Source organism: Podarcis muralis, chromosome 4 (assembly GCF_964188315.1).
Source record: "Podarcis muralis chromosome 4, rPodMur119.hap1.1, whole genome shotgun sequence".
NCBI classification, from domain to species: domain Eukaryota; kingdom Metazoa; phylum Chordata; class Lepidosauria; order Squamata; family Lacertidae; genus Podarcis; species Podarcis muralis.
In genome coordinates, this window is record NC_135658.1 from 35,847,240 (window position 1) to 35,864,208 (window position 16,969).

The 16,969-nt window shown below is 41.1% G+C and overlaps 1 protein-coding gene across 1 annotated transcript in view; it reads left to right on the forward strand.

The window, feature by feature from the left end:
• Positions 1–16,710, forward strand: part of ZPLD1 (zona pellucida like domain containing 1) — a 35,548-nt gene extending 18,838 nt beyond the window's left edge. The window contains exons 4-10 of the mRNA XM_028725625.2: positions 550–622; positions 6,611–6,708; positions 8,511–8,591; positions 10,048–10,219; positions 11,686–11,794; positions 13,265–13,294; positions 15,067–16,710. Of these exons, the coding sequence (XP_028581458.2) occupies positions 550–622; positions 6,611–6,708; positions 8,511–8,591; positions 10,048–10,219; positions 11,686–11,794; positions 13,265–13,294; positions 15,067–15,245 (742 nt within the window). The 3' untranslated portion in view covers positions 15,246–16,710. The remainder of the gene's footprint in view (positions 1–549; positions 623–6,610; positions 6,709–8,510; positions 8,592–10,047; positions 10,220–11,685; positions 11,795–13,264; positions 13,295–15,066) is intronic.
• The last annotated feature ends 259 nt before the right edge of the window (positions 16,711–16,969 follow it).

Sequence of the window (16,969 nt, forward strand, 5' to 3'; positions counted from 1 at the left end):
ACATCCAATTTGAGAAGAGGAAAGGAAGATGATATAGAGAAGGAAAATAATGACAAGAAGGAAAGTATTCCAGGGATTTGGTTTGCTATAGAATTAGCACGGCACTGAAGGCTTTGTTTTAGTGTTAGCTTTCATGATGAAAGTTCTTCTACAATTCCTCTTAAAGATAGAGTAGTACTTGTACATAAGCAAAGAAATATTTACTTTCAATTCTTTTTGCACAGCAATATATTAGTATATGTAACACAAGCAAATGCTATTTCTATGTACTGTATATCACAAGAAGTTATTTTCCCCTATCAATTTGCTTCTTAGCTAATTATTTGCCTGATCCATTGTTTCAGCAATGCCCATTGTTTCAAAGCTCTGACAGGGCTTCCACTATAAATTCCGATTTGCAGCAATTTAAAAACACAAGATTGGGGGGGGGGGGGATACTCTTGGTGGTGAATTCCAAAACCTGATTTAATAGTGAAATATGGAATTGCAAAAAAATAATAAAAATAGATGATTCCATCAATAATACTTTGCTTTCTAAATCTGTTCTAGATCATCAGCAGCTATATCTGTAAGAGAGAACAATGGCACATTTATTAGCACTTTGAATTTGCTCCTCTACAATGTAAGTATTAAAAAGCAGAAGTTTCTTAAATAAAGCAATGGCTGCTCACCCGCCGGCTGGAGGAGAGTGGCGGCTGTGGCAGTGGGGCGACCTTCTAGGGGTTGACATCACTTCCTTCTTTGCTGGTGGCGCTGACTCCTGGGACTTGCCCTCAGTTGCAGCCAATTGTGGGCAAGCTTGGGAGTGCGGTTTAGTGAGTGGACCAGAGGGAAAACTTATTTCATTTGGTCTGCTCTCTGGCTATAAAAGCCAGCTACACCCTCTGCTAATGCACCTACCATGACCGACTTATAGAATGCTCTAAGTGGGACCAGCCCCTCTATTTCATCCTTTCTCCCTCTGCATTTCCAACCCATCCAAAATAGTTGGTCAGAATGCCCACTAAGCATGTTCAGTTCTCCTGTGGCTCTTTGGAGTTCTCAGATTCGGTTCCTCCACCTGCACTTCTCGAAATCTTGGGGTTCTCCCACAGCTGCCTAGCCTTCCACTTGGGTATGGGTGGTACAATTGCCTTTAACAAATATTCACACATGCTCTAACAAGAATAGTTCAACTGGTGCCTTGTGCCAGGAATGGAATCAAGCTGGTCCACACACCCACCTGTTCTGGTACCTTCCACTCCACAAGGAAGGACTTATTCTGGTTACCCAAACTGTGTCTAAGTCATTGGTATGGTGTAAAATATAACTACTGCTGTGGAAGATGTAAGCAACTTCACTAGACCAGTGGCGTAGCGTGGGGGGTGCAGGGGGGGCCGGCCGCACCAGGCGCAACATCTGGGGTTAGGGCAAATCCACAGGTTAGGGGGCGCAAATCCACGGGTTAGGGGGCGCAAATTACTTGCCTTGCCCCGGGTGCTGACAACCCACGCTACACCACTGCACTAGACCGCTGCTAATACTTTTTCTTTGTGGTTCTTTTGGACAGTGGGTGGGCTAAAATTTTAAGTACCTCCTCATGACTGCTGATTTTCTCTCTCATCTTATTAGCATGATAATCAGATTTGAATATATGTAATTTTGTAAACTTGTATTGCATAAACAGGGACATTGGAAAGGAAATTTAAAAGACTTTTACTGGCTTTTATTTATAACAGCAACACTAATCTTCCTACTGTTATTTTTGTGTTGATTAGAAATTTTATTCATCCATTCAAATGTCTGATTTAAAAATCAGCTTTCCATTTCTCAGGCAGCATTTTAGTAAATTACAAATCCATTTTTTTGGATTATTATTCATGTCATCATGGACCTGGGTTATAATTCATGCAGATGATTTAAAAGTCTGTGCTTTCAACTTGGGGTGTAATGAATGTGCTATAAATATCATAGCAGAATATTTCCAATTGCGTTTAAATGAATTTCCTGTTTGCAAGTAAGTTTTGCTGTCTGACAGTTCAGAGATATGTTAGACTGGAGATGATATTACTTCCATTTTTTAAAATACTGAGTTTTTTTGTAAGAAAGTAGAAAGTTTCCTAAAACTTTAGGAACAAAAAACCTTGTATTTAGGGTATAGGGGATTTTGCTTCAGAAAAGTTCAGTTAAAATGTTCTTCTTAGAACACATGAGAGTATGTCATATGGGGCCAATCAACATTCCAATCTTGCCCAATAAACACTCCATTTTACAATTTTGCTTTTGTAAGTCATCCTGTACATTGATCCTGTGAATAATATCTTGGAGTGATTTCTAAAAGCAGTCTAAGGATAGTCATAGGAGCATCTTCATCTATGGTGTGAAGCCAGCTTTGCATCATTTTGTTATAGAAACATGTTCCAACAAATGAATGCTGGATTGCTGAGTTACTGCCTGTGTCAAAGAGGTGTGTTAGCCATCAGTCTTGCTGTTGCCCCATGCCTTGTACATCTGGTGGGCTGTTACCCTTCAAAGAACTACATATGTATTCTACTACCTTCACTTAAAATAAAACCACAAGATTATTTAATTATTTTTGCAAAATTGCTCCCGAGAATGCATGTGGTTGTTAGTGCTGTCATGGGTAGCAGCCAATAGGTGCTCAGCAGAACTATCTTTTCTTCAGCTCAAACTGAACCACACCGCACAGAGAGCAAGGGTAGAACTCCACGTGCATGAGTAAAATCATTGTTGAATCGATATCTAAGATATATTGCATGAATTGTTGTGGGCCAACATGAATATGTTTCAAGATGTAATACTGAATATTAAGCTACTGGATTTTATTTGTAAGCTAGGATCCCCATTTCAGTTTAAGACAACAGTAGCCCTGTGCAGTTGTTCTAATCTCCCACAGGATTAGGATCACGTTTGGTGGGATAACTTCTGAGCGAGCAGCTTTCTTTACTCATGTAGATTCCTGCATGATTTTGAATCTTGAAGGAGCCAGCAATGGGAAATGGAGCTTGTTTGCCTTTCCTTCATCACAGTAGGATGGGGACATTCCTTCCATTAGGCAGAGTGAGGCAACCACCTTAGGTGGCAACTTCTGGGATACAGCAGGGACAACTCCCTGGATGTTCTTCGTGAGCCCCCTGGCCCAGGAGCAGTGCATCCCCTTTTGCCGCTTGAGGTGAAATGGGAATGTGCTGCTCCCCTCCCCCACTGCTGCCTGCAGCTCTCTTACCTGTGTTGCATGGTGTTGCCCGTGAAGCGCTGGCAGTGGCACTGGCTTCCGGTGAGATCTCACAATATCTTCTTGGGTTTCTGTTGCTTGAGGCAGGTGCCTCACCTTGTCCCATCAGTGGGCTGGGCCTGCTGGCCATAAACTTTTGTTGGATGACAGAGTATTATGTACCATATGGCCTCTTCTGCTCCTCAGTATTAGCTTGTTGCTCTCAGAAGCAGTGGAAGTATTGAAATAAGACTCAACTTCCAGTTTAGTTGGCTTTTGCATGTGGAAAAGAGAGGGAGCCATCTTGTCATTTGTGTCAGGTAGCAGAAGGTCTTGAACTGGCCCTGCGTTATGGATTAGGATGTCTGAATTGGGCTTATTTTTTAAATGTATATGGGTGTTGTTCAAGCTTAAAGTTACAGCTCTGGATGAGTGGGTGAATTGTTTTTCTTCCTGCTGGGATTTCCACTGAATTCATACATCTGCATTAAGTTTGCCATTGGCTTTATTGAGATTTCTTGGTGAACATGATATGCTCACGAGTAAGGGTTTTGTTAGGGTCAAGACCTTGCTCTGTGAGGACAGCGGTTAATTAAGCATGAATATGAAACATATTCATTTCCATACATTTAAAATTTAATATACTCAAGTCAAACTGTGCTGTGTGTGCATAATGAATTGAGGTACAATTCTTCACCATTACCAGAGGGTGACTTAAATACTTCTAGAGAAGAGCACAGTCTGAGGAAGAAATGCTAAAACTGTTGTTTAATTCACTTCATTATCCAAAACTTTCTTTTTGCTAACAAATCATTAGTGGTGTAAATTAATAATGCAAGTGTCATTATTATATATGTACTTTAATTAACATTTGACCATTTTTATACAACAGAATGTGATCAAAATCTGAATCACACATACAGAAAATAAAGCAGAGGCAGAAAAACTCTACTAGGCGGAAATAATAAGGTGATATTTTGGCCCCTGGAGGCAGAAGGAAACTGCAGGCAGTGCAATTAAGGTTCACATCACAGATTTGACTAAAGGGCTATATTCAGTTTCTAGTAGAGTACAAAGGACGCCATGCAAAACCAAGACCTCATTGCTGCCTTAGCTTAGGCCATGACTAAGTGTGTCTGACCCTATAGATGCTGTTAGACTCCAATGCCCTTCAGCCTCAGTCAGATGGCTGATGACAAGGGGTGATGGGAACAGGAGCCCAAAGCATCTGAAGGACCACCATTGGTGTCTAGGACTGCAATCTTGTGTTGCAATTCTAGGCACATTAAGAAAGAGACTCAGTGAGACCTGTTCTCAGGTACTTGTGCATAGGATTGCAGTGATAGTTCCATTAGATTCAGGTAGGTAGCTGTGTTGGTCTGACACAGTTGAAATAAATTAAAAAACTAAAAAATTGTCCAGTAGCACCTTAGAGACCAACTAAGTTTGTTCTGGGTATCAGCTTTTGTGTGCATGCACATTGGAGTAGTTTGTGAGTGGGCTTGTTATCCAACCAACTTCATTTCTTAAGGTACACAAACCATAACTGTTAATGATGTTGGGTGGGGATTGATGGGAGATGACTTCCAGCAACATCTGGAGGGTTACAGGCTGCCCACCATCGCTATGCCCCTTTACTTGGTAGTATATATCTCTGGACTTAGCGGGTATTACTTCTGTGTATAGTGATTCACTATAAGTTTAATAACTGTGTGCTTATCAATGGGATTGTAGTATCTAATTATCTTAGGCTTCCTCTTGAATCCTAACTAATGGCAATGGCAGTGGGTTCTGGGGAAATTATTTTGGATAGCTGCAAAAGAGGGAATAATAGGATTAAATTTACTACTACCAGTTGAAAGATTGTAGCGTCATCATTCTAATATTAAGTAGAACTCTTTGGCAGATTTTATTTTTTACAAAATGCTGCTAAATTGGATAGAGGGATTATTTCCATGTTAATGTGTTCCACCACTTGGTTTATAGATTCTATATGACACATTTAATGATTTTGTTTTTCCATTCACATATCATGGCTAGTATTTGATTTAGTTTCTTTGCAAATTGTCTGGCACGGCTTGCTGTTGCCACATATCTTTCCACTAGATATGATCTCGATATATACTGACATCCTTTGCCTCCCGTAATCTACAGCATTATTAAACACAGTTCACTCTAAGTGCATTTGGTCATGTTGAATTATGTCTGAGTGCTGATCCACTTTTATGTGGTTCTCGATACATAAAGTGAAGCAGTGAAAGGTGAAGCCATTCTCATGCACAAGTCCCACTCATTATTTAAATGATCCCAAGGAAGGAGATCGTTTCTGATGTATCAGGGCTAAACTAAGCAATCAGTGGCAAGCTTAGCAAATCTAGGTTTCCACTTCTCTACTGCAAAGGAGGCAGAAGAGATGTGGAAAGGCAGGGTTGCTCAGCTTTCCCCTGCCTACTGTTTCACTTTGTCGCCCAGTAGACTGCCTTGAGAGACATTGTTTCCAGATCTGTGTTTGCTTTCTCAAGTGGGGAAAAGAAAGGAAAAGTAGAGAAAAGAGTTTGGGGGAGGAAAGTGATAGCAGGGAAGGATGGATCAAGTACTCTTCACTCTATTCCTGTGACTGTAACCTGTTTTAACTGATCTTAATTCCAAATCTTAAACTGTTGTAACCTGCCCTAGGGCCTGCTGGTAAAGGGCAGGAAGTAAATTTACTACTACTGGTGCTACTCCTTCTGTTATGACTGTCTTCCTGTTAATTGGTCCCATTTTCATGACTATGGAAGTGAGAAGTGATAGCCTGGGTTACCAGACCTGTGTTTGCTACCAATATCCAATAACGCAATGAGGATTTAAGGATATCTGCCTGGAAGCAATGCTTTCCAAGAGGATTGCAAACTGTCCCATTGTTACCTGATCCTTTCAGTGAGAAATGTTCTACACACATAGGTAAAGGTAAAGATTAAGGGACCCCTGACCATTAGGTTCAGTCATGACCAACTCTGGGGTTGCGGCGCTCATCTCCCTTTACTAGCTGAGGGAGCCGGCGTGCAGCTTCCTTGTCATGTGGCCAGCATGACTAAGCTGCTTCTGGCGAACCAGAGCAGCGCACGGAAATGCCGTTTACATTCCCGCCAGAGAAGGTGCTTTCGAACTGTTAGGTTGGCAGGAGCAGGGACTGAGCAACGGGAGCTCACCCCAGTGCGGGGATTCGAACCGCCGACCTTCTGATCGGCAAGTCCTAGGCTCTGTGGTTTAACCCACAGTGCCACCTGCGTTCCAGTTCTACACACATACCTGAGACTAAATTTTGAGTTTGGTAGCCTCACCAGCTGACTGCAATCACTTCTGTTATATAGGATCATAGTGTTGGTGTGTAATAAGAACTGTTTGCTTTTCCAGGACTCCACCTACAGAGAGCAGCTGATTATCCCCAGTACAGGGTTACCGTTGAAAACAAAAGTTTTTGCAGCTGTTAGAGCAACAAACCTCGATGGCAGGTATGGTAAATGATATGTCTCTCCCGCTCCCACCCCCCCACAACAAAATCTGTGGTCCTAGAAACACAACCTCCTTGGCAGAAGTGACTCTTCGTGTGGGGTGAAGCCAATACATCAGCTTCCTGGCAGGTGAGTCACTGTTGCTTAGGAGAGGTAAAAGGTAAAAAAAAAAAAGGTAAAGGACCCCTGGACGGTTAAGTCCAGTCAAAGGCAACTAAGCTCATCTCGCTTTTCAGGCTGAGGGAGCTGGTGTTTGTCCACAGACAGCTTTCCAGGTCATGTGGCCAGCATGACTAAACTGCTTTTGGCGCACGGAAGACCGTGATGGAAGCCAGAGCGCATGGAAACACCATTTATCTTCTGGCCGCAGTGGTACCTATTTATTTACTTCCACTGGTGTGCGTTTGAACTGCTAGGTTGCCAGAAGCTGGGACAGAACAATGGGAGCTCACCCTGTCGCGGGGATTCGAACCACCGACCTTCCGATCAGCAAGCCCAAGAGGCTCAGTGGTTTAGACCACAGTGCTACCCGCCCCCTTACACCTTTACCTTAGGAGAAGTAAAGCAGTGGAGAGAGTGCTGCAGTGCAAAAGCACTGGTGGAGCCTATCTGGCACTCCTGGCAGTATGCCTTTAATGAGCAAACCTCCTTGCCACCTCACTCTCCTCCTTCTCTTCCACAAAACAAGCAACAGCAAGCTGCTTCTGGGAAGCTAGCCTAGCAGCTCTGCCCTAGCTTGCAAACTGCTTCTGCTCCCTGGGATACAAGGAGGCATGGATATATGGAGCTGTCTTACAGTAGGCTAGACCATCTCTCTTGGTGTTGTCTATTCTATCTGGTAGCAGCACCCCAGGGTTTCAGATACAGATGGATTTATCTGTCCATTTTGGTTCCTCTCATTTTCTCATTTTTCCAATCTTAAATCCATCTCTCCTCATTTCCACAGAAATTTGTTGTTGTTTTTTTAAAAAAATCACCATGAAAATCCACCAACATTTAGATGCACATTTCTCCTAAAAATACAATTTTGCTTGCGGTTTTAACAAATATATACATTCTGCAAACCATTTCTCCAAATATAATGCCTAGAGAGTAACAACAACAACAACAACAATTTATTTATACACTGTCCATCTGGCTGGGTTTCCCCAGCCACTCTGGGCAGCTCTCAACAGAACATTAAAAACACGAATATTAAAAACAGAATATTAAAAACTCATCAAACATTAAAAACTTCCCTAAACCGGGTTGCCTTCAGACGTCTTCTAAAAGTCAGATAGTTGTTTCTTTCTTTGACATCTGATGGTAGGGCATTCCACAGGGCAGATGCCACTACCAAGAAGGCCCTCTGCCTCGTTCCCTGCAGGTAGGGCTTGCTGAATGTTCCAGCTAAGTTGCAGAATGTCAGTGGTAGTTACACTCAGTGAAAAATGCTTTTCTCTTTCCTTGAGCACAAGATGTAGCAGCCTCAAATTATAAAAGAGGCAAATGTGGTTTCTAGCTAAATGATCTCATGAAGTCTGAAGTAGCCAATGAAATGATAGCAAATCAGTACCACTTCATAACTTCTTGACTATAATAGCTGCACCAATTCCTAGGTGAGCCTATAGCTTCACATTAGCTATATTGTACTCATTGTTCAGTGATTTGTTGCAGTTAAGGCACCAGGGTATTGCTCATCTTTTGAATCATAATGGAAGATGGTGGCACATTATCAACCAGCACTTTCAATGGATGTGTGTATATATATATATGCTGAATCTCAAGAAATGCTTAGCGGTTAATTATCTTTCATTGCACAGATGGAATGTTTTGATGGACTACTGCTATACTACTCCATCTGGAAATCCAAATGATGATCTGCGATATGATCTCTTCTTTAGGTAGATTTTCTTCTTCTTCCAAATATAGTGTTTCTCTGCCACACTACACTGTTAAAACAGATTAATATAAAATGTATTAATTATTTTCAAAGTTTGTTTTTATATATAAAACATGTATAATGTTACTATAGTAGTGAAATAAATATTGGCTCACGTCACAAGAAACCCTATAAGAACTGAAACCTAAGAAATACGTGCATAAATATTCATGTAAATAATGACTATCATCAGCAGGTATCAACTGAGCCTATTCTACCCAACATGCTTGTTTCAATATATGCACACTAAATATATAGCCCTAAGTTGGTTTACAGGAGCCTACACAAATGATCAAACTACCCTGGCAGGGCACCCTGGAGTAGTTTGGTGATCAGTCGGGTGATACTGTTGACCAAGCTACAGTAGGGTGCCTCACTTGTCATCAGTGATATATAGATCACGTATATATGATGTGATAGTTTTAAAAAAGCATTTACCATAATGGCGATCCACCTGGCAGGGAATGATATTTAATTCACATTCATATGTTGGGCTGTTCCATCCAATTCTGTGGAACTATAGAGGAATATAGCACAAGTTTGGCCCTCATTTCCACACTACAGTAGTACCTCCATTTATGTAACCCTCTGGTTACATAAACTTCGGGATGTGCATGTGGCAAACCCAGAAGTATTTTATCAGGTTTCGCCATGCGCACATGAGCAGAAGCAGTCCTCAGGTTGTGGAAACCTGGGGATCTGATCAGACCTCCAGAATGGATCCCGTCCGCAAATGGAGGTACCACTGTATTCGCAAACAGTTTTTTCCTGGAAGCAAATAACAAGGAAATGCGCGCTAAGCTTACACTATACTCCACTAATGTTCCAGAAGTGGCTTTTACGTTGTGTGAAAGCTCAAATATAATACAGAACATAACAGTTAGGGGCAAGACATGAAAATAGAATAAACTGCCATGGGAATGCAGCCTGGCAGTCTAACTTCTACGCCATGCTTTGCATGTAAACAGGTTAGCAAGAGCTAATGAAAAGATGAGGATGAGTAATTGAACAGATCTTCTTTTGAGCTAAGTATGAGGTGTAGTACAAAAGCAAATGGACTAATATGACAAGGATAAAGCATGTGTCAACTGTACATTACAATCAAGAAATGGGCTGCAAATATAATTTTAAAAATACGGTATTCAAAAGTTGAGCCAATGTATTTAATTTATGTTTAGTTCATTAATATTTTTCTTCCATCACGAAGCTCAAGGAGTTGTACACGGGTTCCAGGTGATCTATGCAAGCACTGGCCAGAACCAGGCCTGTTCTGGTGCCCTTAGACCCATGAAACCAAAGGTTTCTAACACCATTTCCCCACCATCTAGTAGTAGTCAGGATGCTTTAGTGTTTTTCTTTGAGACTCTAACCTCCTGGGAACCAGAAAACATCACTCCTGTTTCAATCTTTTCCTCCAGCTGCGACAAGGACCCTCAGACAACTATCATTGAAAATGGCAGGAGTCAAATGGGCCGGTTTTCTTTCGAGGTGTTCCGCTTCGTGAAGCACAAGAACCAGAAAATGTCCACAGTTTTTCTCCATTGTGTGACAAAGCTGTGCAGAGCTGATGATTGCCCCTTTCTTGCTCCTGTAGGTTTTGGAGTCTTTTGGTAATGCTGCAATTGGAACAAAACTTGGAATGTTTTGCACAGTGGAAAGACAAGTGATTAAAACAAAACGAGCCATTGACTGTCATCCGTAACATATTAAAGCAATTGTCTCTTAGAGATGTGTTATAAATATGGAGGCTGGGATATAATCAGCTCAAGCAGTAGTTAACTTACCATGCTATGGCAATTCCCCCACTGCCAATGTATGGCAGAAAGGTTAGATTTGTTATGAATGATCAGGTTCACATTGTCAAGCAATCATGTAACAGCTGAAATTATAATGCAGGGAATATGTAGAGGGAATCATAGTAAAGGACAAGTTCACTTTCCCACCAAGCTTGTAATGAGCAGAGCTTTTATCTAGAACAAGATCTACTGATGAGGGGGATGCAGAAATTACATACAAGAACCTGATGAATCACACCAAATGTCATACCCATTTAGTTTACTTATTTCATTGTATTTATTTCCTACCTCCCCCCCCCACCAAACAGACTTCCCCCTCCACATTTAAGAGGCTCAAGGTCACCCAGTGAGCTTCATGGCTGAGTGGGGATTCAAATCCTGGCCTCCCAGATCTTAGTCTGACACTCTAACTATTACAACACACTGAGTTTATCCAGAGATCAGTAAGTGGAACTGCTTGATTGATTCCCATTTGTCCCCTGTGCCATTCTGACACCCTCTGAAAACCTCCTGTGGTTTGGGGAACAGAAAAGCATTGAAGCTGGCACAGGAGTCTTCAGGGAGAACGCATTCAAAGCACCTGTGTTTGCAGAAGGGCACTGCTGGGGCCAAGCCACAGTATTCTAGATATTATATTTCCACTGTTGGAGAAGGTAACTTTTTGCATACCAGATGCTGGAAACCACAGGTAGGGTGAGTGCTATTGTGTTTAGGTTCTGCTTCTGGGCTTCCTGTAAGCCACTGTGAGAGAAGGACACCCATTAGATGGGCCACTGTCCTGATCCATGTTCTCAAAACCAGTCCTGAATATATAAGGAAACAAAGAGGCATGGACAAGACTGCACTCTCTTTCAAGAGTTGTAACAAAAGATTGCACGCAACAAAGTTAATAAGTACATAGTTTCTTTTCCAATACAGTCGTACCTTGGATCCCGAATGCCTTGCGACTCAAACGTTTTGGCTCCCGAACGCCACAAACCCGGAAGTGAGTGTTCTGGTTTGCAAACGTTCTTTGGAACTTGAACGTCCGACGGGGCTTCTGCGGCTTCCGATTGGCTGCAGGAGCTTCCTGCAGCCAATCAGGAGCCGTGCTTTGGTTTCCTAACATTTTGGAAGTCAAACCGACTTCTGGAACGGATTCCGTTTGACTTCCAAGGTACGACTGTACAACCAAAACGAGCTTGTTTTAAAAATGTTCCATATAGGAGGAATGTACTTCTCTGTCCACTGAAATCATGACTGTTTTCATTGCCCCTCCAGATCTGCAGTAACAGGAAAAAAAGAGATGCAGTAAAGAGAACCACTTGGAGCCCTCAGAGTACTTCTGGAAGTGCTGTAATCTCTGCTGGCCCCATCATTACTAGAACTGGTAGGCATGATCATATCATTGCATGATTTCAAAAACACAACCATTTTCCTGTTTAAGGATAATTTTCTGTGAGTGACATCTAATTAAGTCCTACTCATAATTTTGGTCTTGCTACTTAATCTTGACAGTTTTCTTAGTTCAAAATGCAAAGAATCCTTGTTTATTTATATGCATCATTATACATATAATATTGCACACTTGAAGTAACTAGCATGTATGCAGAAGCTTGCAACAATGCATATAATTGCATAAAAATATGTGGGTATTCATTAGGGCTGTCCAAGCCATTCAGTACCTCTGATTCAGAGCCGCCCCCAATAAGGTCAGCTTGCTCTGGATCAACTTGGAATCCACCTGCCCTATCCTGGATCCAAATTAGTTTAATTAGTTTTTAAAAACCCAACTAATTAAACCGACCAAGAGGGTCTGTTCTGCAGGACGCTCCTTCCTAAGTGGCTTCTCTATGGGGAAGGCATATTTGTGAGCACCCTGCGCCATGCTGGATTGATGCCTCTGCTCAACAGCTGTTGCATGGAGGCATCCATCCTATATGGTGCTACTTCACAAGCAGCTTTCCTGCAGGGCTTTTCTGCACCCAACAACATCATTGTCTCTGCTCAGCATCGATCCTGTAGGGTGGGGTGTTAAGCAGGAAGGAGAATCAGTTGGTATTGGGCTTCTACCTTCACCTGGGAATATGCAGCCAGCAGTCACATAGACTTCTGCCTTTCTTGTGGGTTTTCCTGCCCGATGCCTGCACTTCCTTTCTGCCTGATGTCCCGATCCCTGACAGCCCCAGATTCCTCAGAGCTATCCAACCCAACCTGTGGCTATTTCATCCCCACTTGACTGATCTTGCCCTGGATCCCTTCATATGGGCTCAATTTGGCTTGGGCCTCAGCCAAATCTGGTGTACAGCCCAAGTATTCATGCCCTTATGAAATTATGCTGCAGAAATAGAGTACAGCATGAGCCTGACTCTTTTACATGTATTACGGGTATGATATCAATAATTTTGCAATATAAATTTACATATAATTAGCCCTTTAAAAAACAACAACTGTGCATGAGTGGCTCAGACATCGCAGGCACTCAGTGCAAGGGGCTGTCTGATGCAAGCAAAGTTTGTTTGAGTTATAACTGTCAAATGCTGTTTATATGTTTGAAACACATATACCCTCCACCCCAAATGTGAACAACTGTTTATAATCTCTTAGCACTCCTTAAAGTATGCAGCACAGCACTGATGATAAGTCCTAGTAAATTCAATGGGACTTACTTCCAGGTACACAGGGGCATTTGTATTATAACAAATGATCTAAGATTAATCTGAACAAACAAATTGATGGTGACAAACTAATAATCTCGTAAAAGTTGTTTAAAGTATCTTAGATTATGTATGAGCAGGAATATGCTGTTCAAATAATATTTTTAAATTTACAACGCACCTATTTTTGTATTTTTGTACAGATGAGACCCCAACTAATAATTCACAGCTTGGTAAGTTGTACCAATAAGAGCAAACAACCATTATTATTATTATTATTATTATTATTATTAAGCATTTGAATGTTACACTAATGTTGTTGTTGTTGTTTAGTCATTTAGTCATGTCCGACTCTTCGTGACCCCATGGACCAGAGCACGCCAGGCCCTCCTGTCTTTCACTGCCTCCCGCAGTTTGGTCAAAGTTACACTAATAATAATAATAATAATAATAATAATAATAATAATAATAATAATAATTTATTTATACCCCACCCTTCCTGGTTCAGAAAACCGGGCTCAGGGCAGCTAACAACAAATTTAAAACACTTAATTGTAATACAGTGGTACCTCGGGTTACATACGCTTCAGGTTACATATGCTTCAGGTTACAGACTCCGCTAACCCAGAAATAGTACCTCGGGTTAAGAACTTTGCTTCAGGATGAGAACAGAAATCATGCTCCGGCGGCATGGCATCAGCAGGAGGCCCCATTAGCTAAAGTGATGCTTCGGGTTAAGAACAGTTTCAGGTTAAGAATGGACCTCTGGAACGAATTAAGTACTTAACCCGAGGTACCACTGTACAACATAGAAGCAGCATAAAATACAGTATAAAAGCATGAATGACAATAAAATTCAAAGTTCAAAAATCAATTTTGGGGAAATCCATCCAATAAACATTAGATAGTCACCAGGGCTAGCTGTCCGAATTAGTCCTACTTGGGCCAGCAAGGAGGCCAGGGGAGAATTAGCTGTGGGGTCCCAGAGTGGGTAATCTTCATAAAAGGGGAGGGGGAGGGAAGAGAAGGGAAATAAAAGAACAGGCTGAATTCAAATTAAAGGCCAGGCGGAGTAGCTCTCTTACAGGCCCGGCGAAAGGAGGTTAAATCCTGTAGGGCCCTAATCTCATGGGACAGAGCATTCCACCAGGTCGGAGCCATCACTGAAAAGGCCCTGGCCCTGGTGGAGGATAGTCTGACTTCCTTAGGGCCCGGGACCTCTAAACTATGGTTATTCATGGACCTTAAGGTCCTCTGCGGGGCATCCCAGGAGAGGCGGTCCCGTAAATACTAATTTAATTAGACTACTGTCTGATATGTTGTGGTATTGTTATTATTTAAAGACAGAACTGAATGGTAATTGTTAATTTCTTAGGACCAGTTTCTAAAAGCTTAACAAATTCTACCCTTAAAAAAAAGGTTCGACATTTAAAAAACTAGCTGTAATTCTCCTTACACTACTGCAATGAGATATAGGTCCATATATTTCACTGCTTGTCTTCCATAGGAGGTTTTGAGACAAAGAATTACTTGAGAATGTGGTTATACTACAGCGCTTAGATAGGTGTTTAATAATCTGTCCAAAATTATGCATTTTAATTCCTGCTGATTACACGTCTGTGTATACACTATACCATAAAGCACATTCAAACAATGTTATTTCACTCAAATAATTCTGGGCAATGTAGTTTACCCCTTCATATTTAAATTCCCAGCAACCCTTAAGAAACTACAGTGTCCAGAATTCTTTGAGGGAGCAATGTGTTTTGAATGTGCTTTAAAGTTATAGTGTGTATGCAAGCTGCAGCCCCATTCACACTTTCCTAGGTGTAAGCCCCATTGAAATAGTGGAGCTTACTTTTGAGCAGATATGTGGACTCACACTTATCTCTCACACTGGAATCAATGGGACTTAAGTGTGAATAAATGGGAATTTAAGTATCTTTGGTTGGATCAATTTCAGTGCCTGTAAACACCTCCCTTTTCATTTCTTACTCCTTTGTAGGTAGTCCAAATGGATCTGCTTTCCAGCTGAATTCAGTCACCAGTGCTTTGATTTCAGGAGTAGTAATTTTAGGAATTATGAGCACATTTTTTTTCATATTTTCCCTCACCCTCCTCCACAGAAAGTGGTCCAGCAGTAGCCTAGTTTTGAATGGTGTACGAAACCCAGTTTTCAACTAGAAGGAACAAATCATTTGGATTTTCTCTGTGGGATTGCCATGAAATGTGTTCACTTTTAAGCGTCACCAAGGCGGCATTCTGCTGCTTTCAAGTTCCAGCTATTCTTACTTATAGCCTTATAAACGCTATTGTATAGATAATAAGCAGTAAAGGTAATGATTGTTCTTTTTTCCATTCGTGTATGCGCGTGACAAAGCTATTTGACATTTTGCCAATGGGATTATTGATAACCCAAACGTTTTTAAACCTCCAAGTGGGATCGTAAAGTTTAAAAATTGCTCAAGGCAGAAACCTTTCCCAAATGCATTCAAATTATACAAACACGAGCGCTATGAAACATGCATAGTTAATGAGCTCCTTTGAAAAGGACGACCTTTATTTTTTTCTCCCTTCAGTTTTTCTACAACATTATACGTTTTATGCCAAACTTTTCTGTACAAAATCTGGCACTTGAAATATAGTTTTCATTACCAACTGGGCTACAAAAAGGAGTTACAAACCATTTAAAATAGTAAGTAGTTAAATTGCTTTGAAAACGCGACCAAGTGCTGCAGTGAGGTGAATTCTGCTCTGTTTCAGGGTACCTCCCCATTGAACAAAGAAATGGCCACAATGGGCACATGGCTGACTTGTGTTTAATTATATTTTGCCTATGCAAAAATGTTTTATATCGCAAATTTATGACTGAATTGAAACTGCTAATTGTTTTGTGGGATGTTTTTGGCAGTGTTGAAAAGCACCCTACTGATTTGGTGTTTTGTTCCCTGGAGTTGGGGTTTTCAATTGCTTTGAAAACGTTCATCTATTTATTTCCATTACACTCTGTTGCTCTCTCTTTGCATTGAATTTGTTTACCTTTAATGATGTCATCTCATAGCCAACTCCATCTCATGGTGGCTACATCCCATCATGATGTCATCATGTTCATTAGTGGCTACCATCACCTTTGCAAATTATCCAGGATGCATTGCCCTCACTCTGAATCGATACTGTTGGCCCTCAGTGACATCAGCAACAAGCCAGATCTGATTGGACTCTATAGAGTCATAGCATCATCCTGTTCACCACATGACAACTGATTGTTGGAATCACCTAATCCAAGAGGGAGAAAGTAGCAGTAACAAGAGGAAAAGAATGATACTGAAGCAGCAGCAGTGATTTAGAGAAACAATGACACTGTGCTGAAAATACACTTGCAATGAAAGCATTGCTCAGTAAATATTTCTGTCCCCTGCATATTTTTCACATGGAAACCTAAATCGCAGAATAATCATTGCATTTCTATGCAAACTCAAATTCTTGTTTCAAAATGTTTTTGATTTTTTCATTGTTAATTAATTCAGTCCTAGTGTGAATACTGGATCAGAATTCAATTCTGGTCCACAAAAGATGTAAACATCTCTACAAAAGGTGTTTCTAACTCTTAAAATAATTTTAAAAATCAGTCATAGGAACCCTAAGGAAAAAAACACACTACATGCCTTTAAAAATGATGATGAGGATAATAATAATTAAAAGAATGCTTCAGACTGGAAGGTACCCAGTTATTCAATGCTTAATGGACCTTATCTAGATTCAGTAAATAGTTTGGGTTTCCCCCCCTTCTTAATTCTAATTCTCTGTCTGGGATGAAGAGGACCTTCTGTCTAGGACTTCAGTAACCTCTTTTAGGAATGGAATATACAGGAAGGGTTGTCCTGAACTTACCACCACTAAAGGAAAAG